At 42.6% G+C, this 21428-nt stretch overlaps 1 protein-coding gene across 5 annotated transcripts in view; it reads left to right on the top strand.

The window, feature by feature from the left end:
- Nucleotides 1-21428, top strand: part of SYCP2 (synaptonemal complex protein 2) — a 91922-nt gene that overhangs the window by 23410 nt on the left and 47084 nt on the right. For all 5 annotated transcript variants that reach the window (XM_075845527.1, XM_075845526.1, XM_075845525.1 and 2 more), the window contains 10 exons: nt 180-225; nt 1398-1499; nt 1588-1648; nt 2462-2610; nt 14096-14170; nt 16193-16348; nt 18233-18332; nt 20035-20159; nt 20834-20900; nt 20995-21052. In XM_075845527.1, the coding sequence (XP_075701642.1) occupies nt 180-225; nt 1398-1499; nt 1588-1648; nt 2462-2610; nt 14096-14170; nt 16193-16348; nt 18233-18332; nt 20035-20159; nt 20834-20900; nt 20995-21052 (939 nt within the window). The remainder of the gene's footprint in view (nt 1-179; nt 226-1397; nt 1500-1587; nt 1649-2461; nt 2611-14095; nt 14171-16192; nt 16349-18232; nt 18333-20034; nt 20160-20833; nt 20901-20994; nt 21053-21428) is intronic.

Below are 21428 nucleotides of genomic sequence, written 5' to 3' on the forward strand. Positions count from 1 at the left end.
ATTATTGTTTATTTTTGTTCAAAACTGATTAATTACTGTTGTTAGCAGTATGGTATATGTTGTTCCAACATTAACATTTACAATGCAGATGCCGCGACAATCCCACTTGGTATGTCCTTTGCATTTACTGTATGTAGTAAGTCGTTACTAATGAACCTATTACTATGCTTGTTTTGTAGCGTTTTTACATATCCCTGTATCTCTTCTTATTTGGATAATCACAAGGTAAGTTATCAAAATGTTTTTATTCTAGTTATTTAGCTTAAAGAGGCTCTGTCACCAGATTTGGCAACCCCTATCTGCTATTGCAGCAGATAGGCGCTGCAATGTAGATAAGAGTAACGTTTTTATTTTTAAAAAACGAGCATTTTTGGCCAAGCTATGACCATTTTCGTATTTATGCAAATGAGGCTTGCAAAAGTACAACTGGGCGTGTTGAAAAGTAAAAGTACAACTGGGCGTGTATTATGTGTGTTACATCGGGGCGTGTTTACTTCTTTTACTAGCTGGGCGTTCTGATGAGAAGTATCATCCACTTCTCTTCAGAACGCCCAGCTTCTGGCAGTGCAGATCTGTGACGTCACTCACAGGTCCTGCATCGTGTCGGCACCAGAGGCTACAGTTGATTCTGCAGCAGCATCAGCATTTGTAGGTAAGTAGCTACATCGACTTACCTGCAAACGCCGATGCTGCTGCAGAATCATCTGTAGCCTCTGGTGCTGGTGTCCTCGCTCGTCTGACACGATGCAGGACCTGTGAGTGATGTCACAGCGTGATCTCTCGAGAACACGGCTGTGTCTGCACTGCCAGAAGCTGGGCGTTCTGAAGAGAAGTGGATGATACTTCTATACACAACGCCCAGCTAGTAAAAGTAGTAAACACGCCCAGATGTACGCACATAATACACGCCCAGTTGTACTTTTACTTTTCAACACGCCCAGTTGTACTTTTGCAAGCCTCATTTGCATAACTACAAAAATGGTCATAACTTGGCCAAAAACGCTCGTTTCTTAAAAATAAAAACGTTACTGTAATCTACATTGCAGCGCCTATCTGCTGCAATAGCAGATAGGGGCTGCAAAATCTGGTGACAGAGCCTCTTTAAAGGGACACTGAACATTCATTCAATCTTATCTTTGTTTGCAGTACGGCATTTACGGTGCCTGAGAGCAGCAATTTTAGGCTGACTTTAGTGTTCTCCAATTGGATTAGCAACAGCAAAAACTTTGCTCCCATAATCACTTCTATATTTTATATATCCCAAAGCATATATGTGTAAATGCTAGTAGAAGCTTTTTCTATAAGATTCATTTATATTACCTTATTGTTCTTTAAAGACCTGTCATCTGGATCCTGCAGTAAATGTGCATTTTGAATGTAATAATCACATATTCTAGTTCCAGACACCATCTGATGAAAAGCTAGAAGCGTTCTGGATTGATTTCAATGTTGGAACTCAAAGCATTTCCTTCTATGTTTCTACAGATGACAACAATGAGGTAATTGGTTCAATTATCAGCCCACACAAATTGTCTTTGTCTCTCATGTGTCCTTAACATTACGTTTAAGCTATTGTGTATCTCTCAGAGTCACCAGTGGGAGACAGTCTGCATCACCGAAAGTGAAGTGAATATGTACAACGTAGAAGGTAAAAATTAAGCTCTATAGTACCAAATCCAAAAAATAAGTTCACATATACTTACAGCAATAATTAATTATCTTTCCTGCACTGCGGTTTACCAGGTCAACCACTGGTCCATCATAATAGCCCTATTAAGGGCCTGATCACTTCACCGCTGCCCTTCTGTTGAGGGTTTCCGTCGGGTTAACCCCTTAACAGAAAGGTAATCTTATACCTAAGCTTCCGTTTCCCTCACCATTGATATCAATGGTGACTTAATCTTTGCTAAAGGTTTCCGTTTGTCACCATTGTGAAAGGGTTCCGTTGTCTTGACGGAATCAATAGCGCAGTCGACTGCGCTATTGATTCCGTCAAAAACTACTGAACCCTGTCACAACGGTGACGAGCGGAAACCATTAGCAAAGATTACGTCAGCATTGAGTTCAATGGTAAGGGAAACGGAAGCTTAGGTTTCTGTTTGCCTTTCCACTGAGGGGTTAGCGCAACGGAAACCTCCGACAGAACCCCTTAGCGGAAAGGAACGGTGATGTGAACACAGCCTTAGAGAGCACAGTACAGTGTAACTTGGGTTTTGTGAAAGGTAATTTGATCTTGCTTCGTCTACTCTCCCCTATTTCCTGAATCACTCCTGCTTATAAAGGCAGCAATTCAGGTGATGGTTATATGTTAGGAAATTGCCGTGAGTTCAATTTTGCAAAATATAACAATTGTGTCACTGAAGTTGAACCTTTGCTGTAAGCATCCTTTCCAGTTCTTTCAGATCATTGCTGCTTGTTTGAGAATAGCCATTCTCTTTTTTTGTTTTTGTACCTTGTACAGCAATAGACAGCAGGACATTATTGACTGTCAGTTTAAATACTCCAACCCATGTTGGCCGGGTTAAAGGGAACCGGATACGGATATATTTTGATTCTGCACTGGATATTTCTGATGTAGTCAGAAAAGTGTTCGGAGCAAATAAATGCAAGGTATGCATGGTCCTGCCCCCAACTGTATTGTAAAGTCGGAAAGTGAATGATCAGTTAAAGGGAACCTGTCAGGTGATTTTTGCTGCCCTTATCTGAAGGTGGCATATGATAGAGGGATAAATCCTGATAGGATGTAACGCGCCCTACTCCCGCAATTTTCTTACCTATGTCCAACGTCCGCACTGCTCTCCTTCGGCGCCTGGCGGCCGCTCTGGCCTCAAAGTCTCCACACTGGGTCCTAGCACGCAATGACCCATGCGTTCGTTTATTTTTTTATTTTTAACATTCTTTGCTTTTCTTTTCCATTTGAAAGTTTAACAGCAAATAAGGTGCACATGACATGTATACATAGTAACAGCACAAATATCTTTTTCCAGACAAACCATGCAAGGCACTGTCATGAAACACAAAAGCAAACAAAGAAACATAATAACTGACGTCTTATTCAAAATGTGATACAATATCAGATAATATTAGCATTCCGAAGTACAAGCCCAACAGGACTACATTGTACTGTAGGACATCTCCGTAATGGAGTATAAAATAATGGGGTAAGAAGGAGGGGGCAAGGGGTAAGCAAGGGTACAAAAGATAAAGGAGCATGATGTATAGGGATGAGGGGGAGGGGAGGGGGGGTAAGGCAAGAAGGAGCAATGAGAAATGATAGGATCCAAGTCTCCGCGCCAGTCAGATTCCCTAAGCCAGCTAAGCGAAAAACCTCTACGTGAGAAGGTAAAAGAAGGCGGTGACTATATAACAAATAGATGCGGGGAAGAGGCTTGGAACTGTACCCAAGGCGACCATATGCTATTACATTTGTCATGGGCTCTGTTGGCCCAACTAGATCTTCAAACCTATAGATTTGAGACACTTTAGAGAACCAAGTTTGCACAGAGGGCGGGTTTGTCTGCAGCCAATAGAGAGGGATTAAGATTTTGGCGGCAGCAATTAAATGTGTGGTCAGGTTGTTTTTGGACGGTGTATATGACTTGGAAGGTTTGGAAAGAGCAATCATATCAAAAGACAAATCCAAAACCGTGTTAGTGATCTGTCCAATCTTGTCACCCACTTGGGTCCAAAAATGAGAGATAACAGGACAGGACCGCCAAATGTGTGTGTACGTGCCTGTGGCTGCGTTACATCTCCAGCAAACTTTACAGTCAGACGTGTTATGAGTAAGTAAGAATTCAGGAGTTCTGTACCACTTAGGGAGAAGTTTATAATGGTTTTCCTGGAGATGTACACAGGTAGAGAAGCCATGCGAATGTCTGAGAATGAATTTTGATTCAAAGTCTGAAAAAGACACGTCCATTTCACTTTCTCATGCGGAAAGAAAGCCTGGTTTGGGAGACGAGGATCCCACCATAAAATTACCATATAAATACGAAATCTTCCTTGTGGTAGCGTTCTTAGCCAACAAAACCCGCTCCAAGTCAGTCATCTCCCTAAAAAAGGGATAAATCCTAAAATACTGGGAGCAAACTTTTTTAAATTGGATATAGTGCAGGAATGTGAGGGAGAGCCCCGGCAAGAGGTTACAAAAAGTAAGTTCATCAGAGGCCAAGTGAGTATGTAGAACGTCCTGAACAGAGTATAAATTGAGAGCATCCCACATGTCAGGGTACGCTTTTGTGTCCATGCTCAAGAGTTCAGGAAGGAGTCCCAGTGGGAGACACAGGAAGTGCAAGGGCATTAAGTTAGGGCCCAAGGAATGCCAGACTTCACAAAGTCCCCTTGACATGGGGTCAAAAGAAGGATTCCTGAATATTTTCGGGTCAGGTAACCACAGCATCTTATGAAAGGAATTGCCCCTAAAGGACCTCGCCATGGTGGCTGCGAGTGGATCTCTACAGGGCCTGACCAAATCCAACCTTCTATTGACCTGGATAGCCTTATAATACAAGGACATGTCCGGTAAGCCTACGCCACCTGACATTTTTCGTTTTGTCAAAAGAGAGTGTGAAAGTCTGGACTTGCTGTGACACCATATAAACCGTGAAAAAATCCCTCGTAGTGATTTAAGAAAGGATCCGGAGATCCCTATGGGCTCCATTTATAACATATACAGAACCTTGGGGACCACATACGTTTTTAGCAAAGCAATCCTCCCCATCCAGGAAATAAGTGGAATATCATATTCCTTAAGTAATTTTTTTTTTTAAACTCCGTTTATTGAAGGAGACATATAAATACATTAACACAGTTAGCAGCTGGACCCCCGCCTAGCGGACATGTCCATAAGTTATGCATATACAGAATCAGGCTATTCATAACCACTGTGAAATATTTAACAAGAGTCATACCCCTCCTATACAATAAACCACATAAACAAGGAATAGAAATTGAATAACATAAAATACAATAAATAACATAAAATGCATCTCTTCTATCAAAAATTTATTTTCCTTGCCAGTTACATTTTTGTCTCAATGTAAAATACATTTTTCCAAAATGAACCCTTAAAGGAGCAGGAATATAGGGTACCCCCTTCTACAGTGTCAATTGATCCGCCAGACTTCCCTCTACTCAACTCCTGAATGCTCACATGCGAATCCCTCTAATAGCTCCTGTTAACTCCGAATTGCACCAACTATCCCAAATCCGATTAAATTTTTCAGGACGGTTCCTATGAAGATACATTATACGCTCATAAGGTATAGCCGCATTTACCAGTTGAATCCACATGGCCTTGGTAGGTGGTCGGACGTTCATCCACCTAAGCGCTATTGATTTGCGGGCCATAAACAACGTTTCCCGAATACATATTCGAATATGTGGAGAAATCAGTTCTTCCTCCACCACCCCAAACAAGCAAATACCTGGCTCTGCTAGCACAGGAATCGACAGCACCCTAGCAAGCAAGGCAGTAACCTCCATCCAAAAGTGGTGAATATCTGGGCAGTCCCATATCATATGCTGGAAATCTGCCGGACTATGAGAGCATCTATGGCACTGGGGGGAGGGTCTTCTACCCATTTTATATAATCGTAGTGGTGTGAGATAACTCTGATGTATTATATACAACTGTATAAGTTTATTATTAATGGCAGGGGAAACAAATCGATGTGATTCCAAAAGGCTATCTCTGGCCTCCTCATCCATGGATGGGATCAACTCCTGCCACCTGTCCAACGCCGGAAAGGCTGCCCTGCTTGCTTTGGCATGTATGAGATAAGAATATATCGAGGAGATCAGCCCTCCTGGTCCCTGGGATCGTACAATACCTATCAGGGGATATGAGGAAATGTCTATGTCCCTGCCCCTAAACTGGGCCTGTAAAGAGTGCCTGAATTGCAGGAATTTGTAGAATGCCTGTCTCGGAACCTGATATTTCTCCTCCATCTGGGTAAAGGAAAGTAAAACATTGTTAATAAACACATCCCCAACAGTGTTAACACCTAAACTAGACCAAAACCCAGCGTCCTGTGAAGTACTCATCTGATCCATCATGTCATTATGCCATAAGGCCCTGTTCACACGGAGTTTTTTGCAGGAGGAAAATTCCTCTTGTAAAAACTGACCCTGGAGGTTTTCATGTTTGATGTGGTTTTTGACGTGGTTTTTGAGGCGGTTTTCCAGGCGGTTTTTGCCGAGGTTTTCACACGCATGAGGCTGGGTTCACACAACCATGTTACGTACATAATGTACGGAACGTATTTCGGCCGGAAGACCCGGACCGAAGACAGTGCAGGGGGCCGGGCTCCTAGCATCATAGTGATGTACGACGCTAGGAGTCCCTGCCTCTGCGTGGAACTACTGTCCCGTACTGTAATCATGATTACAGTACGGGACAGTCGTCCTGCAGCGAGGCAGGGACTCCTAGCGTCGTACATCACTATGATGCTAGGAGCCCGGCTCCCTGCACTGTCTTCGGTCCGGGTCTTCCGGCTGAAATACGTTCCGTACATTACGGACGTAACATGGTCGTGTGAACCCAGCCTGACATCCTTCTGTCAACGGATCTGTCACCATTGAAATGAATGGTGATGCAAACGGAACTTACTTCACACTTGCCTTTCCGTTGAGGGGTTCCCCTGACTGAAAGCACCGACGGAACCCCTCAGCAGAAACCACGCTGATGTGAACAGGCCCACATTAAAAAAAACATTGTTTTCTGTTTGCATCATCATTGACTTCAATGCTGATGGATCCGTTGCTAATGGGATTCCCTACACTGCGGTATTGGTTCAGTCGAAACGACAGAACCCTTTGCACAACGGGGACAAACAGAAACCATTAGCAACGGATCTGTCACCACTTCACACTTGCCTTTCCGTTGAGGGGTTCCCCTGACTGAAAGCACCGACGGAACCCCTCAGCGGAAACCACGCTGATGTGAACAGGCCCACATTAAAAAAAAAAAAGTATACTTACTTCTTGAATCAATTTCCCAACATCAATGTCCATTCGGTGGTACACCTCTGCTGTCGTCATTTCTGTTCCTGAAATGTTAAAAAAAAATAAAAAAGAGATGACATACATGAACAACTGCATAACAAAATTAAAAAATTAAAAATAAAAAAATCTAAAAAAAAAATCTAAAAAAAAAATCTAAAAAAAAAATTTAAAAAAAAATTCTAAAAAAAAAAATGCACAGCTCCATACATGTATAGCATGTATGGAACATAGGAGCAATTGCACTTACTTGTATTCGATTTGGATGCAGGACTTCGGTTTTCTGTATCCCTGAGTTCTGTCCACGATGTTTTTCAGGCTCCACGAGCAGACAGGAAATGACAGCCCCTTGCTGGGCTGGACTAGCAGCAGGAGACGACTCCTGCAAAACACTCGGCAATATACTCGTCAGAAAACACCTCACTAGTTCGAGGTGTTTTTTGACGTGTCCCCATTGCTTTCAATGCGGTTTTGGACGCGGAAACCGCATCAAGAAGGGTCATGTCCCTTCTTTTTGCCGCGAGGCGTTTTTTTTACTCGCGGTAAAAAAACGCCTCCGTCTCCCATTGAAATCAATGGGAGTCATTTTGGGTCGTTTTTGGCGCGTTTTCCGACGCGTTTTCCGCGTCAAAAAACGTGTCAAAAAACTCTGTGTGAACAGGGCCTATGGGGGTTTCTGCCATTATCCAACCATTCCATGAAAGCTGTCTCGCGGCACCCCAGGACTTTTTTGCCACCTTGTGGATTGGTAGGGCACTGCTGCTAAGCTGAGCCAAGGGGTTTCAGTATAGACCACAATTTTCTTAATCCTAAAAAATTTGCCAGACAACTCTCCAAACCCTCCGGTTCTTCATGTGACACCCAGACTCCCAGATATTTTAATTGACCAGCTAGATAATAGACATACAAGTCCGTGAGAGCCATTCCCGCCTGGTCTTTGGGCCGTTGTAGTTTGGCTAATTGCAGCTTAGATCTGGAGGACCCCCATATAAACCTTATGAGCATGGAGTCCATTTCTTTAAAGAATGCCATGGGAATGGGAACAAATATGTGCTGCAGTACATATAAGCACTTAGGTTGGACCACCATTTTAACAAGGTTAATCCGGCCCGCTACCAAGAGAGGTAGAGCTGACCAAATTTTAAATTTATCTTTGAAGGTCGTTAGCAAAGGGTCGACATTCAGCTTCAGCATGGCATTATCTGATCTAGCTATCTGAATCCCCAGATATTTAAATTGAGATACCACTTGCAACCCACTAATCTTCTGGCCCACTTCCATATTCCGGAGCGGGGAGAAATACAGCAGACAAGATTTACCCCAATTAATACGCAGGCCAGAATAATCTCCAAATAGTTCAATAATTGACATGGCTCTTTGTAATGTCTTCTCCGGGTTCGACATGTATAATAGCATATCATCTGCATATAAGGCAATCCGTTCTTCACCCTTATTTAAGCGAATACCCCGGAATATCTTATCCTGTCTTATCAGGATTGCAAGGGGTTCTATAGCTAGAGCAAACAATAAAGGAGATATTGGGCACCCCTGCCTGGTTCCCCTTTCCAGATTGAAGTATGAAGACAACTGCCCATTCAGGGATATAGCCGCTCTGGGGTGTAGGTATAAGAGGCTTATCCATTTTATGAAGACTGGCCCTAGCCCAAATTTTTGGAGAATATGCAGTAGGTATGGCCATTCAATGGAGTCAAAGGCCTTGGCCGCATCCAAGGAGGCCAAGGCCCAGTCCTGTTTTTGCCGCGTGGCTATCTGAGACACGATTTGGGTCCTACGTAAGTTGTCTGATGTACTTCTCCCTTTAATAAACCCCGTTTGATCCGGGGCTATAACAGATGGCATAATAGCATTCAACCTATTGGCCAATACCTTCGTCAGTATTTTATAATCCACGTTAAGAAGTGCTATAGGTCTATAGGATGAGCAATCTAGGGGATCTTTATCTGGCTTTAATATGACCACTATAGTTGCATCAGAAAATGAATCTGGTAGGTTCCCCGCAGCAAGGGATGCATGGTACGTCTTAAGCAGCTCAGGGGCCAACTGATCTAAATACTTCACATATACTTCTAGTGGGATGCCATCTGGGCCCGAGGCCTTCCCCTTGGGCATGGACGATACGCTTCCACTATCTCCTCCACTGTAATAGGGCTATCCAGATACTGTCTTTGATCCTGAGTTATTTTAGGGCAGTTGACTTGATCACAGTAGCTAACCAACTCCTCCTTTGACCTATGAGATCTAGTGACATACAAATCTTTGGAGAATTCATAAAACTCCAATAGTATATCAGGTGTAGAAGTCAGGATCGTACCCTCTCTAGTTTTAATTTTCAGTATGGCCGGTGACGCGTTATTCTGATGAATAATGTGTGCTAGCATGCTACTAGATTGGTTGCCCTGTTCAAAATACTTCTGGTTGTTAAAAAACATTCTACGCTTGCTTTTTTCAGTAAGATATAAAAGATACTGTCTGCCCGCCTGCAACCATGCCAGTCTGTTAACCTCCGAAGGGACGGAAATGTAATTTGCTTCAAGCCGTGTGCAAGCCTCAGCTAATTCTTTTTCTTTTTTGACCGACTCTCGCTTTATATAGGAGATGGTAGATTGGAGGCAGCCCCTGAGGTATGCTTTTTGTGCGTCCCAGTAGGCAGAGTGGTTAGGTGCTATCGAATTCTCCCCTACATAGACCTGCAATTGGTCCGGTATACGGTCCTGCTGGGTAAACTGTGTTAGCCAAAAGGAATGTATCTTCCTACTCAACATTTGTGTGCTCTCCTGGGCCACCTTTATACGCACCACGATGGGTGAGTGATCTGAGAACGTGCGAGGTAAATGTTCTGCAGACTGCAAAGCTAAGCAGATCTGGCCATTCCCACAGATATAGTCTATGCGAGACATCGAATTCTTCCCCGGGGTAAAGCAGGTAAACTCCCTAACCCCGGGCCACATGTGTCTCCAGAGGTCGTGCCACCCAACCTCTTCCAAAAATATTGCCAATGGCGACGATCTATTACTCGACAAGGGATCCGGGACAGTATCACCCCTGAACTTATCCAGACCAGGAACAGCTAAGGAGTTAAAATCACCCATACAAATAACTGCGGCCGAGGGATAGGCTGAAGCGAAGCCCGCCGCCTCGTATAAAACAGTTAAGGCCTGTGTGGGGGGTATATATACACACAATATTACATAAGGTTGACATTCAATCCACGCATGTATGAAGATGTATCTACCCTCCGGATCTTTTTTGATTACTCCAGGCTCCCATCTGAGAGACTTGTGAACTAGCAGGGAGACTCCTCTGGAATAGGTTGAGTATGTGGCGTGTGCCACCCATTGTATCCATGACCTTCTAAGCAAGCGGACCGTATCTGGAATTGAGTGCGTCTCCTGCAGACATATCATCTGTGCTCCGCTTGCCCGTATTTGGGAAAATACGTGGGTTCGTTTACCTGGGGTACCCATTCCCCTTACATTCCATGATAATACATTCAGGACTACCATTTACTGGGTGTTATGAGACAAGAACTTCAAAAGAAAAGAGACGAAACCTACTAACACAATAAACTATAGGACTTTCTCCGAATCTGATGCAAACTAATCAGATCCTATCAAGAAGATTTTCACGGGGGTAGTCTGTGATGACGGTCTACCTATCACAGACTATTGCTCCGCCCAATCAGCGTCTCCCAGGCTGTATCAGACAGTTTTGTTCCACTTTATAAAGATATACCCGTATGTACAGACAGCTACGATATATTTTCACTCCAGCCCCCTCTAATATTTCGTATGTTATCAACCATATACATTGTCATACATTCAGTTATCAGTTGTTTCATACTGCACAAGCATGAACTCGTGCCTATGAGGTGCAACAGGAATGAGTATATACTTATCGTAACAAAACCCATACTTAAGGAACTACCAGGTATTTTGCACAATGGCTCACATCTGAGTACACAGACAAAGAAATAAATCATCTGAGCTGAAATAAACGGTACTCAGCCTAGCAGTCCAACTTTTCTATCCTTGCCAGTTTCCGTGGCCTGCTTCACCGCAGGCTGCATTATGGTAGGCTTCTTGGCGCCATGGCGTTGCGACTATTCTGCCAGTCCTCGGCCTCCACCGGCGTATTGAAGAAAAGTGATCTGTCCTGGTAAACGACTCGCAGTCTGGCAGGGAAAACCATTGAATATGGAATCTGTAGATCTCTCAGGCGTTTTTTAATCCCCACAAACGTGGCCCGTGCTTTCTGGAGTGTAGCCGAAAAATCCGGAAAAAGCATGATGGCTGCCGTGTTGTAGGTGATGTGCCCTTTTTGGCGCGCAGCTCTCAGGATGGTATCTCTATCTTTACTGCTCAGCAGTTTAACCAGCATAGGTCTCGGTGCAGTCCCTGGGGGGGGGGGGGGGGCGAGAGGGGACTCGATGTGCTCTCTCGACCGCGTAGGCCAAAGATAATTTAGCATCCGGTAAGATGTCCTTAATCCACTGCTCCATGAATGTGCTGGGGTCCGAGCCTTCAGCTCGTTCCGGTAATCCCAGAACCCGTACATTGTTCCGCCTTAGGCGGTTTTCCACATCATCGGATCTTTGGGACCACATTTCTACTGCTCTCTCCAGAGCCCCAAGCTGTCTAGCCACAGGTGCAGCGTCGTCCTCCATCTGCGATATACGAGTTTCCGTATCTTTCACTCTGTCCCGGAGCTTATGCATATCTTGGCGTATCAATCCAATATTAATTTTAACTTCCTCTATTCTGGTAGTCAATGAGGTGGTCGACTCCCTTATAGCTGTTAAGAGCTGAGCTGTAACTTCTTTCAAAGTTGGCTCCCTCACCCCCTCACCTCCACTCTGTTCTTGCCGCGCCTCAGGAACCTCGGCGCCATGCTGTCCTCCCGGCCTAGCAAACTCCCGGAGCTTATCCGCAGCCGTCGAGTTTTGCGTTTTGCTCATAGTAAGTACTCCTCTGTTCCTCCGTCAAGTATACCTGGTCCAGGAAATCTTTGCGGCAGTATTATGTCAGGATTATTAGTGGAGACGCTGAGGCATGGACGGAGCTCCTACTGCATGCGACTGCTCTTGGTGGTAGCTAGCCACGCCCCCCCATTCCTTAAGTAATTTATTAATATTGGAAAGAAGGGGCGCATAATTGAGTTTGAATAATTCTGAGCATTTATATGACAGGCGAATACCCAAGTATTTAATGTCGTTTCTTGACCATAAAAATGGGGAAGCGGATTGCAACGTGGACAAGACATTTTGGGGGAGTGTTATATTTAACATTTTTGATTTATTGAAATTTACCTTAAACTTGGATATATGGCCGTATTGTTTCAGTATGGCCTCCAGTTTAGGGAGCCCCATTAGAGGGTTAGTGACCAGGAAGAGAAGATCGTCAGCAAAGGCCATTATGACTTGTAGTATCGCCGAGCCCATTGACATACCATCCACCTCTGGGTCCTGTCTTACAGCTTGGAGAAGCGTCTCAACCGCTAAAACAAATAGGGAAGGCACCCCTGTCTCGTACCATTTGAGATCTCAAATACCGGTGATAATAGACCATTAACCTTTAGTCGTGCATGGGGCTGCGCATAGAGGGACATGACCGCCTTAATAAAGACCAATGGTATGTTATATTTAACCAAAGTGGCTCTCATGAATGACCAATCAACTCTATCAAAGGCCTTTTCTGCATCAATACTTAATAGGACTAGAGGCGTGTTTGTCATATGCGCCTTTTAAATGGCTCGGAAGATCCTAGCTGTGTTATCCTTTCCCTCTCGGCGAGGAACAAACCCAGACTGCTCACTATTCATAAGATGAGGCATCAACGGTCTTAACCTAGTGGCCAGAAGTTTGGCCCATATTTTAAGGTCAAGATTCAACAGTGAAATCGGCCTGTAGCTGCCGCAGCACTGAGGATCCGTTCCTTCTTTGGGAATGAGTAGCACATGTGCTTCCTGTGTCTGTCTGGGCAAACCACCTCCTTGCAATAAAGTATTGCACATCTGTGTAAGGTGGGGCAGAAGAACATCTTGAAACTTGTTATGATATAGCAGCGGAAGGCCGCGAGGACCTGGACTTTTACCAGGGGGGAAACTAGCCAGCACGTCTTGTAATTCTTGCAACGAGACAGGGGCCACCAGTAATTCAGCTGATTCAGAGTCTATGGACGGGAGGTCCAGAGAGGAGAGAGAGAGTTTGGTCGCTTCTGCTTTACAAAAAGTGGGATCCCCCGGTTCAGAGTTGTAAAGTTTAGAATAAAATCTCTGGAATAACCGAGCAATATCCTTGGTACCCTTGCGTTCTTAAAGGGCCAGCACGCACCAAAATAGTTTTCTCCTACACAACCTGGATATACGGTAAAGGATCTCCTCCTGACATCATATTTTGCCAGAGCAATTTGGTTCCCTCAGCATTCCCTGTTCCTTGTCCTTGCTATTTTAAAACTATATTCATGTGTATCAACCTTTGCCTGCCCTGACCATTTGGTACTTTTACGGTGACTAATCTCTGCCACCTCCTTGACCATTTGCTACGTTAACCTTTATGAATCTCTACAGCCTTCCCTGACCTTTATCTCTCCAGACCACTCCGCACCTGTTAAGTCAGGGAGACTACTCTGGGGGAAGCAACCTGGGGTTCCCCAGCAACGAAGTTCACATCTCTGTACAGGGGTTAAAGGGTCAAGACCAGGGGTTCCCTTAGACTCCGCTCGCCAGGGTAGCCCCAAGTCAAATCCCTTGGTGACAAGAAGGGCTCACAACGCCCCCTGCTGGCCCAGTTATAGCCCATTTCTCAGGCTTCGCGACACTGGACTCCCAGGAGAGACACTGAGAGTTCTGCTTATCCCACCCACAAAGACTGATTGACAGCTTTTCCTAAGTGTGTGTACAGAGAAGGCTGTCAATCAGCCTGTGTGGGCGGGATAAGCAGAACTCGCAGTGTCTTCTAGGTGTCCTGTCAAGATTTATATCCCTCTATCATATGCTGCCTTCAGAAATCACCTGACAGGTTCGCTTTAAATTAAAATCAGAACCCTCACACTTATTAATTTATTGCATACAGGGCTTTGCAAAGAAGCAGACCGTATCAGTAGCAAAAACAGCAGTGCATATTGTTTTTGATGAAAGCGGATCCCAGGTAATGTTACTTTTATTACAATAATGAATTGTCGAGATTGCTTTATAGTAATAGGCTGTTTCTGAGCAATATTGAATTCCGCAATTTGTCAGTGTGCTAGATCACATGATGTTTTAGGACCTTGTGCCCTCGTACATCTTCGCTTTCCTAGCAAAAGGCTGGTAAAGGTGCTGCAGCTTAGCCTACGTGCTCGTTCAGAGAATTTTGTTACTTCCTAATAGCCGGTTGGAGCCATTGTGTTTTCAATACTTTTATATTTTTAAAGACGACCACACTTGATAGTGACCTGTCTGCCTAGTCATCCATGCTAAGAAATAACGGCATTAAATAATTCGCTCACAGCAAAGGACCTTTTACACGGGCCAAAACGAGCGTTCATATAAACGCTCGTTCCTGATCATTGGTCTGTGTAAACAGGGCAACGATCAGCTAATGATCAAGCTGACGGTCAGATTGGCTTCTTGAGTAATCTAAAGGCCCTTTTGCATAGGCCAATGATTGGGCAAATGAGCGTTCATATGAAAAACATGGCAAACAAACGCTCGTTCATCGGCTGATTGTATCGTTTATGCAGCAATAGATATTATCGATGTCAGTCGCACATTTCCATTTGTAAACAGGTGTGCTGCCAACATGATGGAAATGTATGGGGATGAACGAGCCTAGTACTGATCGCTTGTCCCCATACATAACAAAGCGTTGCTCCTTGTGAAAGGAGTGAACGAGCGCCGATCAACCAGCTGTCTAGTTGATCGGCGCTCATTTTCACGGCCCATATTGGGATAGAACTTTAGTGGTAGTATTTTCTGACGACAGTAGACTTTCTCAACACTCACTAAAGGACCCTCCGGTCAACCTGTTCTCAGCAATAAGCGGCTAATTATATAGAACAGTTCTTTGTAGTTATTTGCTTGCATATGCAATGTTATACGATATGAAATATTTCAATTCCTATCAAAACCTTTTCCAAGTATTTGGAAATGTCAATGTTACGTTTTTTCTTTTAACATTTCCACACGCTGAAATATGAAGGTTGATATTGCTATATGTGCAATCACGAAACCATCAGCACGCCCAAACATTCAATCAAAAAAGAAATGTTTTATACAGGGCACCTAAAGTTGTGACTATTCAGTTTTTCCTTAATGTTTTGACCCAGTTCAAAAATAGTCCTGTCCTCGTAACCAAAAACATGCCAAAAATGCACCATCTTTAATGCTCAGTTTAGGAGGAAATGTTGATCGAATATGTTGAATTTCAACATGCCCAATGCTTTGTTGTAGCAGGAGATGAGCGACTCTCAGAAGTGTCAGTCAGTGGCATGTCCCCCTCCCCACTTTTAAATAAACATGAGCGCTCGGCCAAGTTAAGCATGCGTGTTTATGGGTAGGTCAGGGGAGATAGCTGACAGCCATCATATATGTATGATCACACCTATGGCTTATTTATCAAATCTGTCTAACTGCGTTGTTGCCCATAGCAACCAATCACAGTGCCGCTATTATATTTCCAGAGCAGTTTGAAAAATTAAAGCTGAACTCTGATCAGTTGCTATTGGCAACAAGGCCAGTTTTACTGTTAGACAGTTTTGATAAATGAGACCCATTGTCTCCCTATTGAGACATTACTAGAAGTACCCATAATAGTTGCACCAAAACAGTGCTAGGCTTTCAGTGGTCAGTCCTCCATTTTTTTGGGCTCCATGTCTACTCCTATGTCGTTTATCTATCATGTGTTATTTTTTAAAAAGGTAAATGTATAATGTAGCGTACATCAATATAAGTCTTACCTTACTGCTCTGCGTCCAACACTTTTACTTATTTGCATCATTAGTCCATAGAATAAGGAACGTAGTGAAATGATCTTCTTATCCTGATAGTGAAGTTACTGTGGATGGAGGCTTTAAATGTAGACATTTTAGGTTGCCGTGATTACTGCAGGGATGTTTTTTTCAGTTATGTAAAGGTGAAAGAACGAACAGACTTTTTATTTGTTTCTTGATAACCATTGAACTTGTTCCAGATTCTTATTCCTGAGAGCCAGGGATCCTTTGCTTCTTCGAAGGCAGTGACAGTGATTGATACCAGTGACATCGGTATAAAAAAACAGCCTCCTTTATCTACACCATATCTTAACCAGCAAGTTTGCAAGGAGAACAGTTCCAGAAGCCCAGCCAAGGTAACATCTCTGTGATTGAGTGTGTAATAATGATCTGGGGGGTATTGTAAAAAAATAAAATAAGTCAAATAAGACACCTGTTTTCACCAAGCAAAGAGAATTACATATCTCAGGCTGGAATTTAATTTGGCTTTATTACAATATAATATTATGTAAACTGAGGTCAGCCAAAGGGTAGCTGATACTTCAAACTTGGTATACAGTGGCAGCAAGCCTAAGGGGTTCCACTTCACAGTCACATAAGGTTTGAAAATGGTCCAAAAATATATCTATTTTTTGTCATTTGTCTTATGTAAAGCTAGCTGACGAATAACTAGGGGGCCTTAGTTGCACATTGACTCCTTTAAGGATGTAGCTAATATTAGAATTAAAGCGACCCTCCAGTTTTACATAAAAATGTTACATTAGCTGGGGAGTTTAGAGTTTATGTACCTGGTGCCTTCTTTTTCACTTATTGTGTTGATTCCCGGGCGCTTCTCAGACTACCCAATGCACACTGCACTTCAGTCATTTGAGATGCCCTACCTTACTCTGTTTTGTCAGAGCTGCTCACATGCAAAAAAAAAGGCAGCAGTAACATACAGCTTTCAAATACTTGCGAAAGTATTCACCTCCCTTGGTGTTTTTCCTGTTTTTATTGCATTACAACCTGGACTTAAAAAAAGGTGTAATAAAGAATATGGCAGAACTGCAAATCTGACTAGAGAAGGCCGCCCACCAAAACTCACAGACCAGGCAAGAAGTGTATAATCGGAGACGCCAAGGATCCACAGCGGAGATGGAAATATCTGTCTAAAAAAAACACACTAAGCCATACACTCCACAGAGAGGATCTTTATGGAAGAGTGGCCAGAAAAAAAACATTGCTTAAAGAAAAACAGATGAAAACAAGTTTTGAGTTCACCAAACAGCATGTGCCAGACTCAAACCCATGGAAGAAGCTTCTCTGGTCAGATGAGAGTAAAATTTTGACCATCATGGCTAATGCTATGTGTGGTGCAAACTCAGCACTTCTCATTACCCCAAGAACACCGTTCCCACACTGAAGCATGGTGGGGTCAGCATGTGGAGGTGCTTTTCATAGGCAGGGACTGGAAAACTACTCCGAAGTGAAGGAAAGATGGATGGCAGTAAATACAGGGCAATTCTTGAGGGAAAACCTCTTTTAGATTGTCAAAGATTTGAGACTGACAGGGGTTCACTTTCAGCAAGACAATAACCCTAAATATACTGCTAAAGCAACACTGGAGGGGGTGTGAGGTAACACATTGACTTGGCTATACCAAGACATTTCAAAAACCCGGACCTGAGAATCTGTGGCATGACTTGGCGACACTGTACACTAACGCAACCATCTAATTTGAAGGAATTTAAACCTGTTTAACCTGGAGGAATGAGCAAAAATCACAGTGTCTAGATGTGCTGAGCTAATAGAGACGTAGCCCAAGAGACTTAGATCTGTAATTGCCACAAAAGGCGGCTCCACAACGTATTGACTGTCAGTGATGAATACTTATGCATGGTAAAAAATATTTTGCACCTTCCAAGTGGTTGGTATGTTGTGTAAATCAAATGGTACAGACCTCCCATATATATCACAAATACATGTCACAGCAAAATGCACCTTGTATTTCTATTTTTAACTGTACGCACAAACAGAAAATTGCAAACTATAAAAACCAGAAAAATAAATGCATGCGTTACATGAGTATAATGTTAATCTGCATCACTTCTACTCAAGAATATTGTCTGCACCATTTTTTTATTGATCACCATTGTCTGCATTGATAGCAGCAGAGGATGACTAATGTGACTTTATATTGTTAATTGCCTTCACAAGTATGACTGACTTATATGATGTATTTTGTGCTGATGTATGTTTAGCTAGTCACTCCAAGTCGAAGTAAAGTTTCAGAAGCATCAATAAATATTTCTGTGGCTTGTGGCTTGAAGACGAATAATTCCTCAGCATCAACAAAAACACGTGAGTCAAACTTCTTTGCATGTTTTTACAGTTGAAACGACGCATTAAATAGTAAAGGTCATTTCTGTATTGTTGTACATGTACTCGTGCACACGTTTCACCATACAGTACTTTGTCTAGAAAGTTAAATGTATCAGACATGTTCTTCTTGAAACCTAGTTGTTTTTTTTTTGTTTTTTAAATACTGGGATTCAGGCTTGCATTAAAGTGTAGCTAATTCGGAATTCTGTAACAAAGTCACGTGGTTAACACGTATGGAAAGATATGCTTACACAGCTAGAAATGTTAAACATGCCTTCGATAAAATATGGTCTCCATGGGTGGAAAGTAGGCCTGAGTGGGCCTGAGTTCATCATCGGGGGTTGCGGCTGAGTTGCAGTCTAGTATGAGGTAGATGGGTGGATAATATACGCTGGGATTATGTTAAATCTTATCTGAATGTGTCATAGATATGTAGATGGTATTTTGTATAGTTGATGCTGATCTCGGTGCTGATTATTATGTATTCATGAGCATGCATACTTTGGAAGAAGGGCGATGGGGGGTGTTATATCTGTGTTGCGATACTGTGTCGCGAATGTTGTGTTTTTGTTGAAAATAAAAAGTTACTTGATTTAAAAAAAAGTGTAGCTAAACGTTTGGCAAGCTTCTGACATGTCATAGTGACATGTCAGAAGATTGGATTGGTGGGGGTCCGAGCACGGAGACCCCCCACCAATGGCTAGAACGAAGCAGCTGAAGTGCTCGTGTGAGCGCTCAGGCGCTTCGTGTCTGTTTGGCTTTTTCCGGAAAGCCGATGTATCGGAGTGCGGGCTCATAGACTTTCTGTTGAGTCCGTACACAGATACAATTATTTCCGGAAAAAAACGAACTGACACGAAGCGGCTGAGCACTCATATGAGCACTTCAGCTGCTTCGTTCTAGTGATTGGCGGGGGTCTCAGTGCTCGGACCCCCACCAATCCAAACTTCTGACATGTCACTATGATATGTCAGTTTGTCAAACGTTTAGCTACACTTTAAGATATGTCATGAATGTCTGGTAGGTGAGGATTCCACATTGGAAACCCTATCTATCCGGAGAACTGGGCTATAGTGACCCCATTCTACATATATTTCTGGATACTATTGAGGTCTTTCCGAGTTACGGAAAAAGAGTCGAGCGAGCACCTGTATGCCTATTGTAAAAAATGTATACCTTAACATGCACCTTTTATGTGGTTCTGAAAAGTGTAATAGCCTATGCCAAATAAAAAGGTATCCTGAACCTTTTACATGTGGGTATGTTACAGAATGAGTCTGGATACATTTTATTAATCTATATATTAGACATATATGGCTTACATAGTGACCAAACACGATGTGATCTTATCCTTTGGCATGTTTATTATTGTATTCTGCAAGTATATAAGTAGATATAAGTATAAAGGATTTCCAACAGATGTGCTTTATAGTGCAGATAACTGCTAATAAAGTCGAGGAGCATTAGTGATTTTTGGCACCTCTAAAGTGCATTCTTGTTTTAAAATTATTGTAAATCTGATCAATTGTATCATCAAATTAGCCATTCAGATTTAGTAGGATACTTTGTTCACCCCTCTATTTCAAACTGAAAAAGGGAGCTCACCTTTGCTATATAGAATAAAATTGGTTGTTGCTGTAGTTTTCGCTTCTTGATGTTCTTCTGGCAAAATGTTTTGCAGCAACATTAGGAAAAGGAAGAAAAAAACCACCTCTAGAAATGATCAGCTCTGCTAAAAGAAGCATGGCTCCCAGCACAAGCAGAAAGGACTACACAAGACACGCAAAACAAAGTGCATTAATGAAGGTTTGTCATTAAATATTTCTATAATTCTGGAGCTGAATTCAACAATACAGCATCTGTTTTCTGAAAACAGAACTTTCAAAATACCCTGAACAAAGTGCTGTTGTTTCTGGTAAAACCACGGACACCATGATGGAAACCCAATGGAAGCCATTAAAGTCAATGGGTTCCATCAGGCGTCAGTGGTGTCCGTCATATAACGGAACTGACACTTACAGTATTTTCGTTGTTCTGCTCCTTTGACAAAGCAGAACAACGGAAAAACTGACACAGGTTTAAACAGGCCCTTACTCCTCTTTTTAGGATAGTGAGCAAAGACATTCAAATTATTCATTCATTCATTGCATCCAGGACTGCTTGGTGTATAGCTTAATAGATCGCTGACTAGACATGATAAAACACAGGGTTCATGCACACACCCGTATTACTGATCTGTGTTGTACGGATCCATAACAAGCATTCCTTCTAGGGGAGAATACAAAGACTCATAGACATTGCTTTGCTGAGTTTTTGGATCTGTGAAGGAGGTCATGACCTTTTAAAAAGGCATTGCTGTATTCTAAAGTCTTTTAATTGCAGACTATTTAGGTCAAATCAACCCATCACACCATTACTACTACTGGTCACCCTGTCCTAGAAGCTGCATTTAGTAACTAAACATTATTATGTATGTTTAGCTGAAATCTACAGCCGCTGACATGGGAACTGCGCAGTCCAGTGAAAATGATGGGAGGCTTTCAAAAGGTATTGGCTGATACTTTACATCGGCTTTCGTACACACTTACACAATCTTCTGCTAATATTTTTGTGGAAATGTTATGTGTTTTTTTTTTTCCAGAAGAGCCACTAGAGATTGTTCCTGACACTCAGTTTACTGCTGGAAACAATTCAGTTCTGTATGTATCTGACTATCTTAAGTCAAGTGAAACATTTTTGTACTATGAATTAGACATGTCAGCACTTTCATTAGTATGTATCTGGCGTATTGGAAATCTGAAATGATTGTATTGTAGTTGAGCTAAAATATCACAGGACTAGTCTTTATAGTGGGTGCATTTTAATTGTAAGTGATGTTTGCTGAATGACAGTAAGGGTGGATTCACGCTTGCATTTTTGCAGACTGCAAAACTGAACCACTTGGGATCACCCGCTATGAGCGTGGGCAGAGAGTTGCTAGCAGAATCAGCACAATTTTGTATTAATGAATCCAACAAAGAAAATGATCGACTGAAGCACAACAAATTAATAGCAAAAAATACAAAATTTTATTAA

The sequence above is a fragment of the Rhinoderma darwinii genome, chromosome 13, assembly GCF_050947455.1.
Source record: "Rhinoderma darwinii isolate aRhiDar2 chromosome 13, aRhiDar2.hap1, whole genome shotgun sequence".
Lineage (NCBI taxonomy): Eukaryota > Metazoa > Chordata > Amphibia > Anura > Rhinodermatidae > Rhinoderma > Rhinoderma darwinii.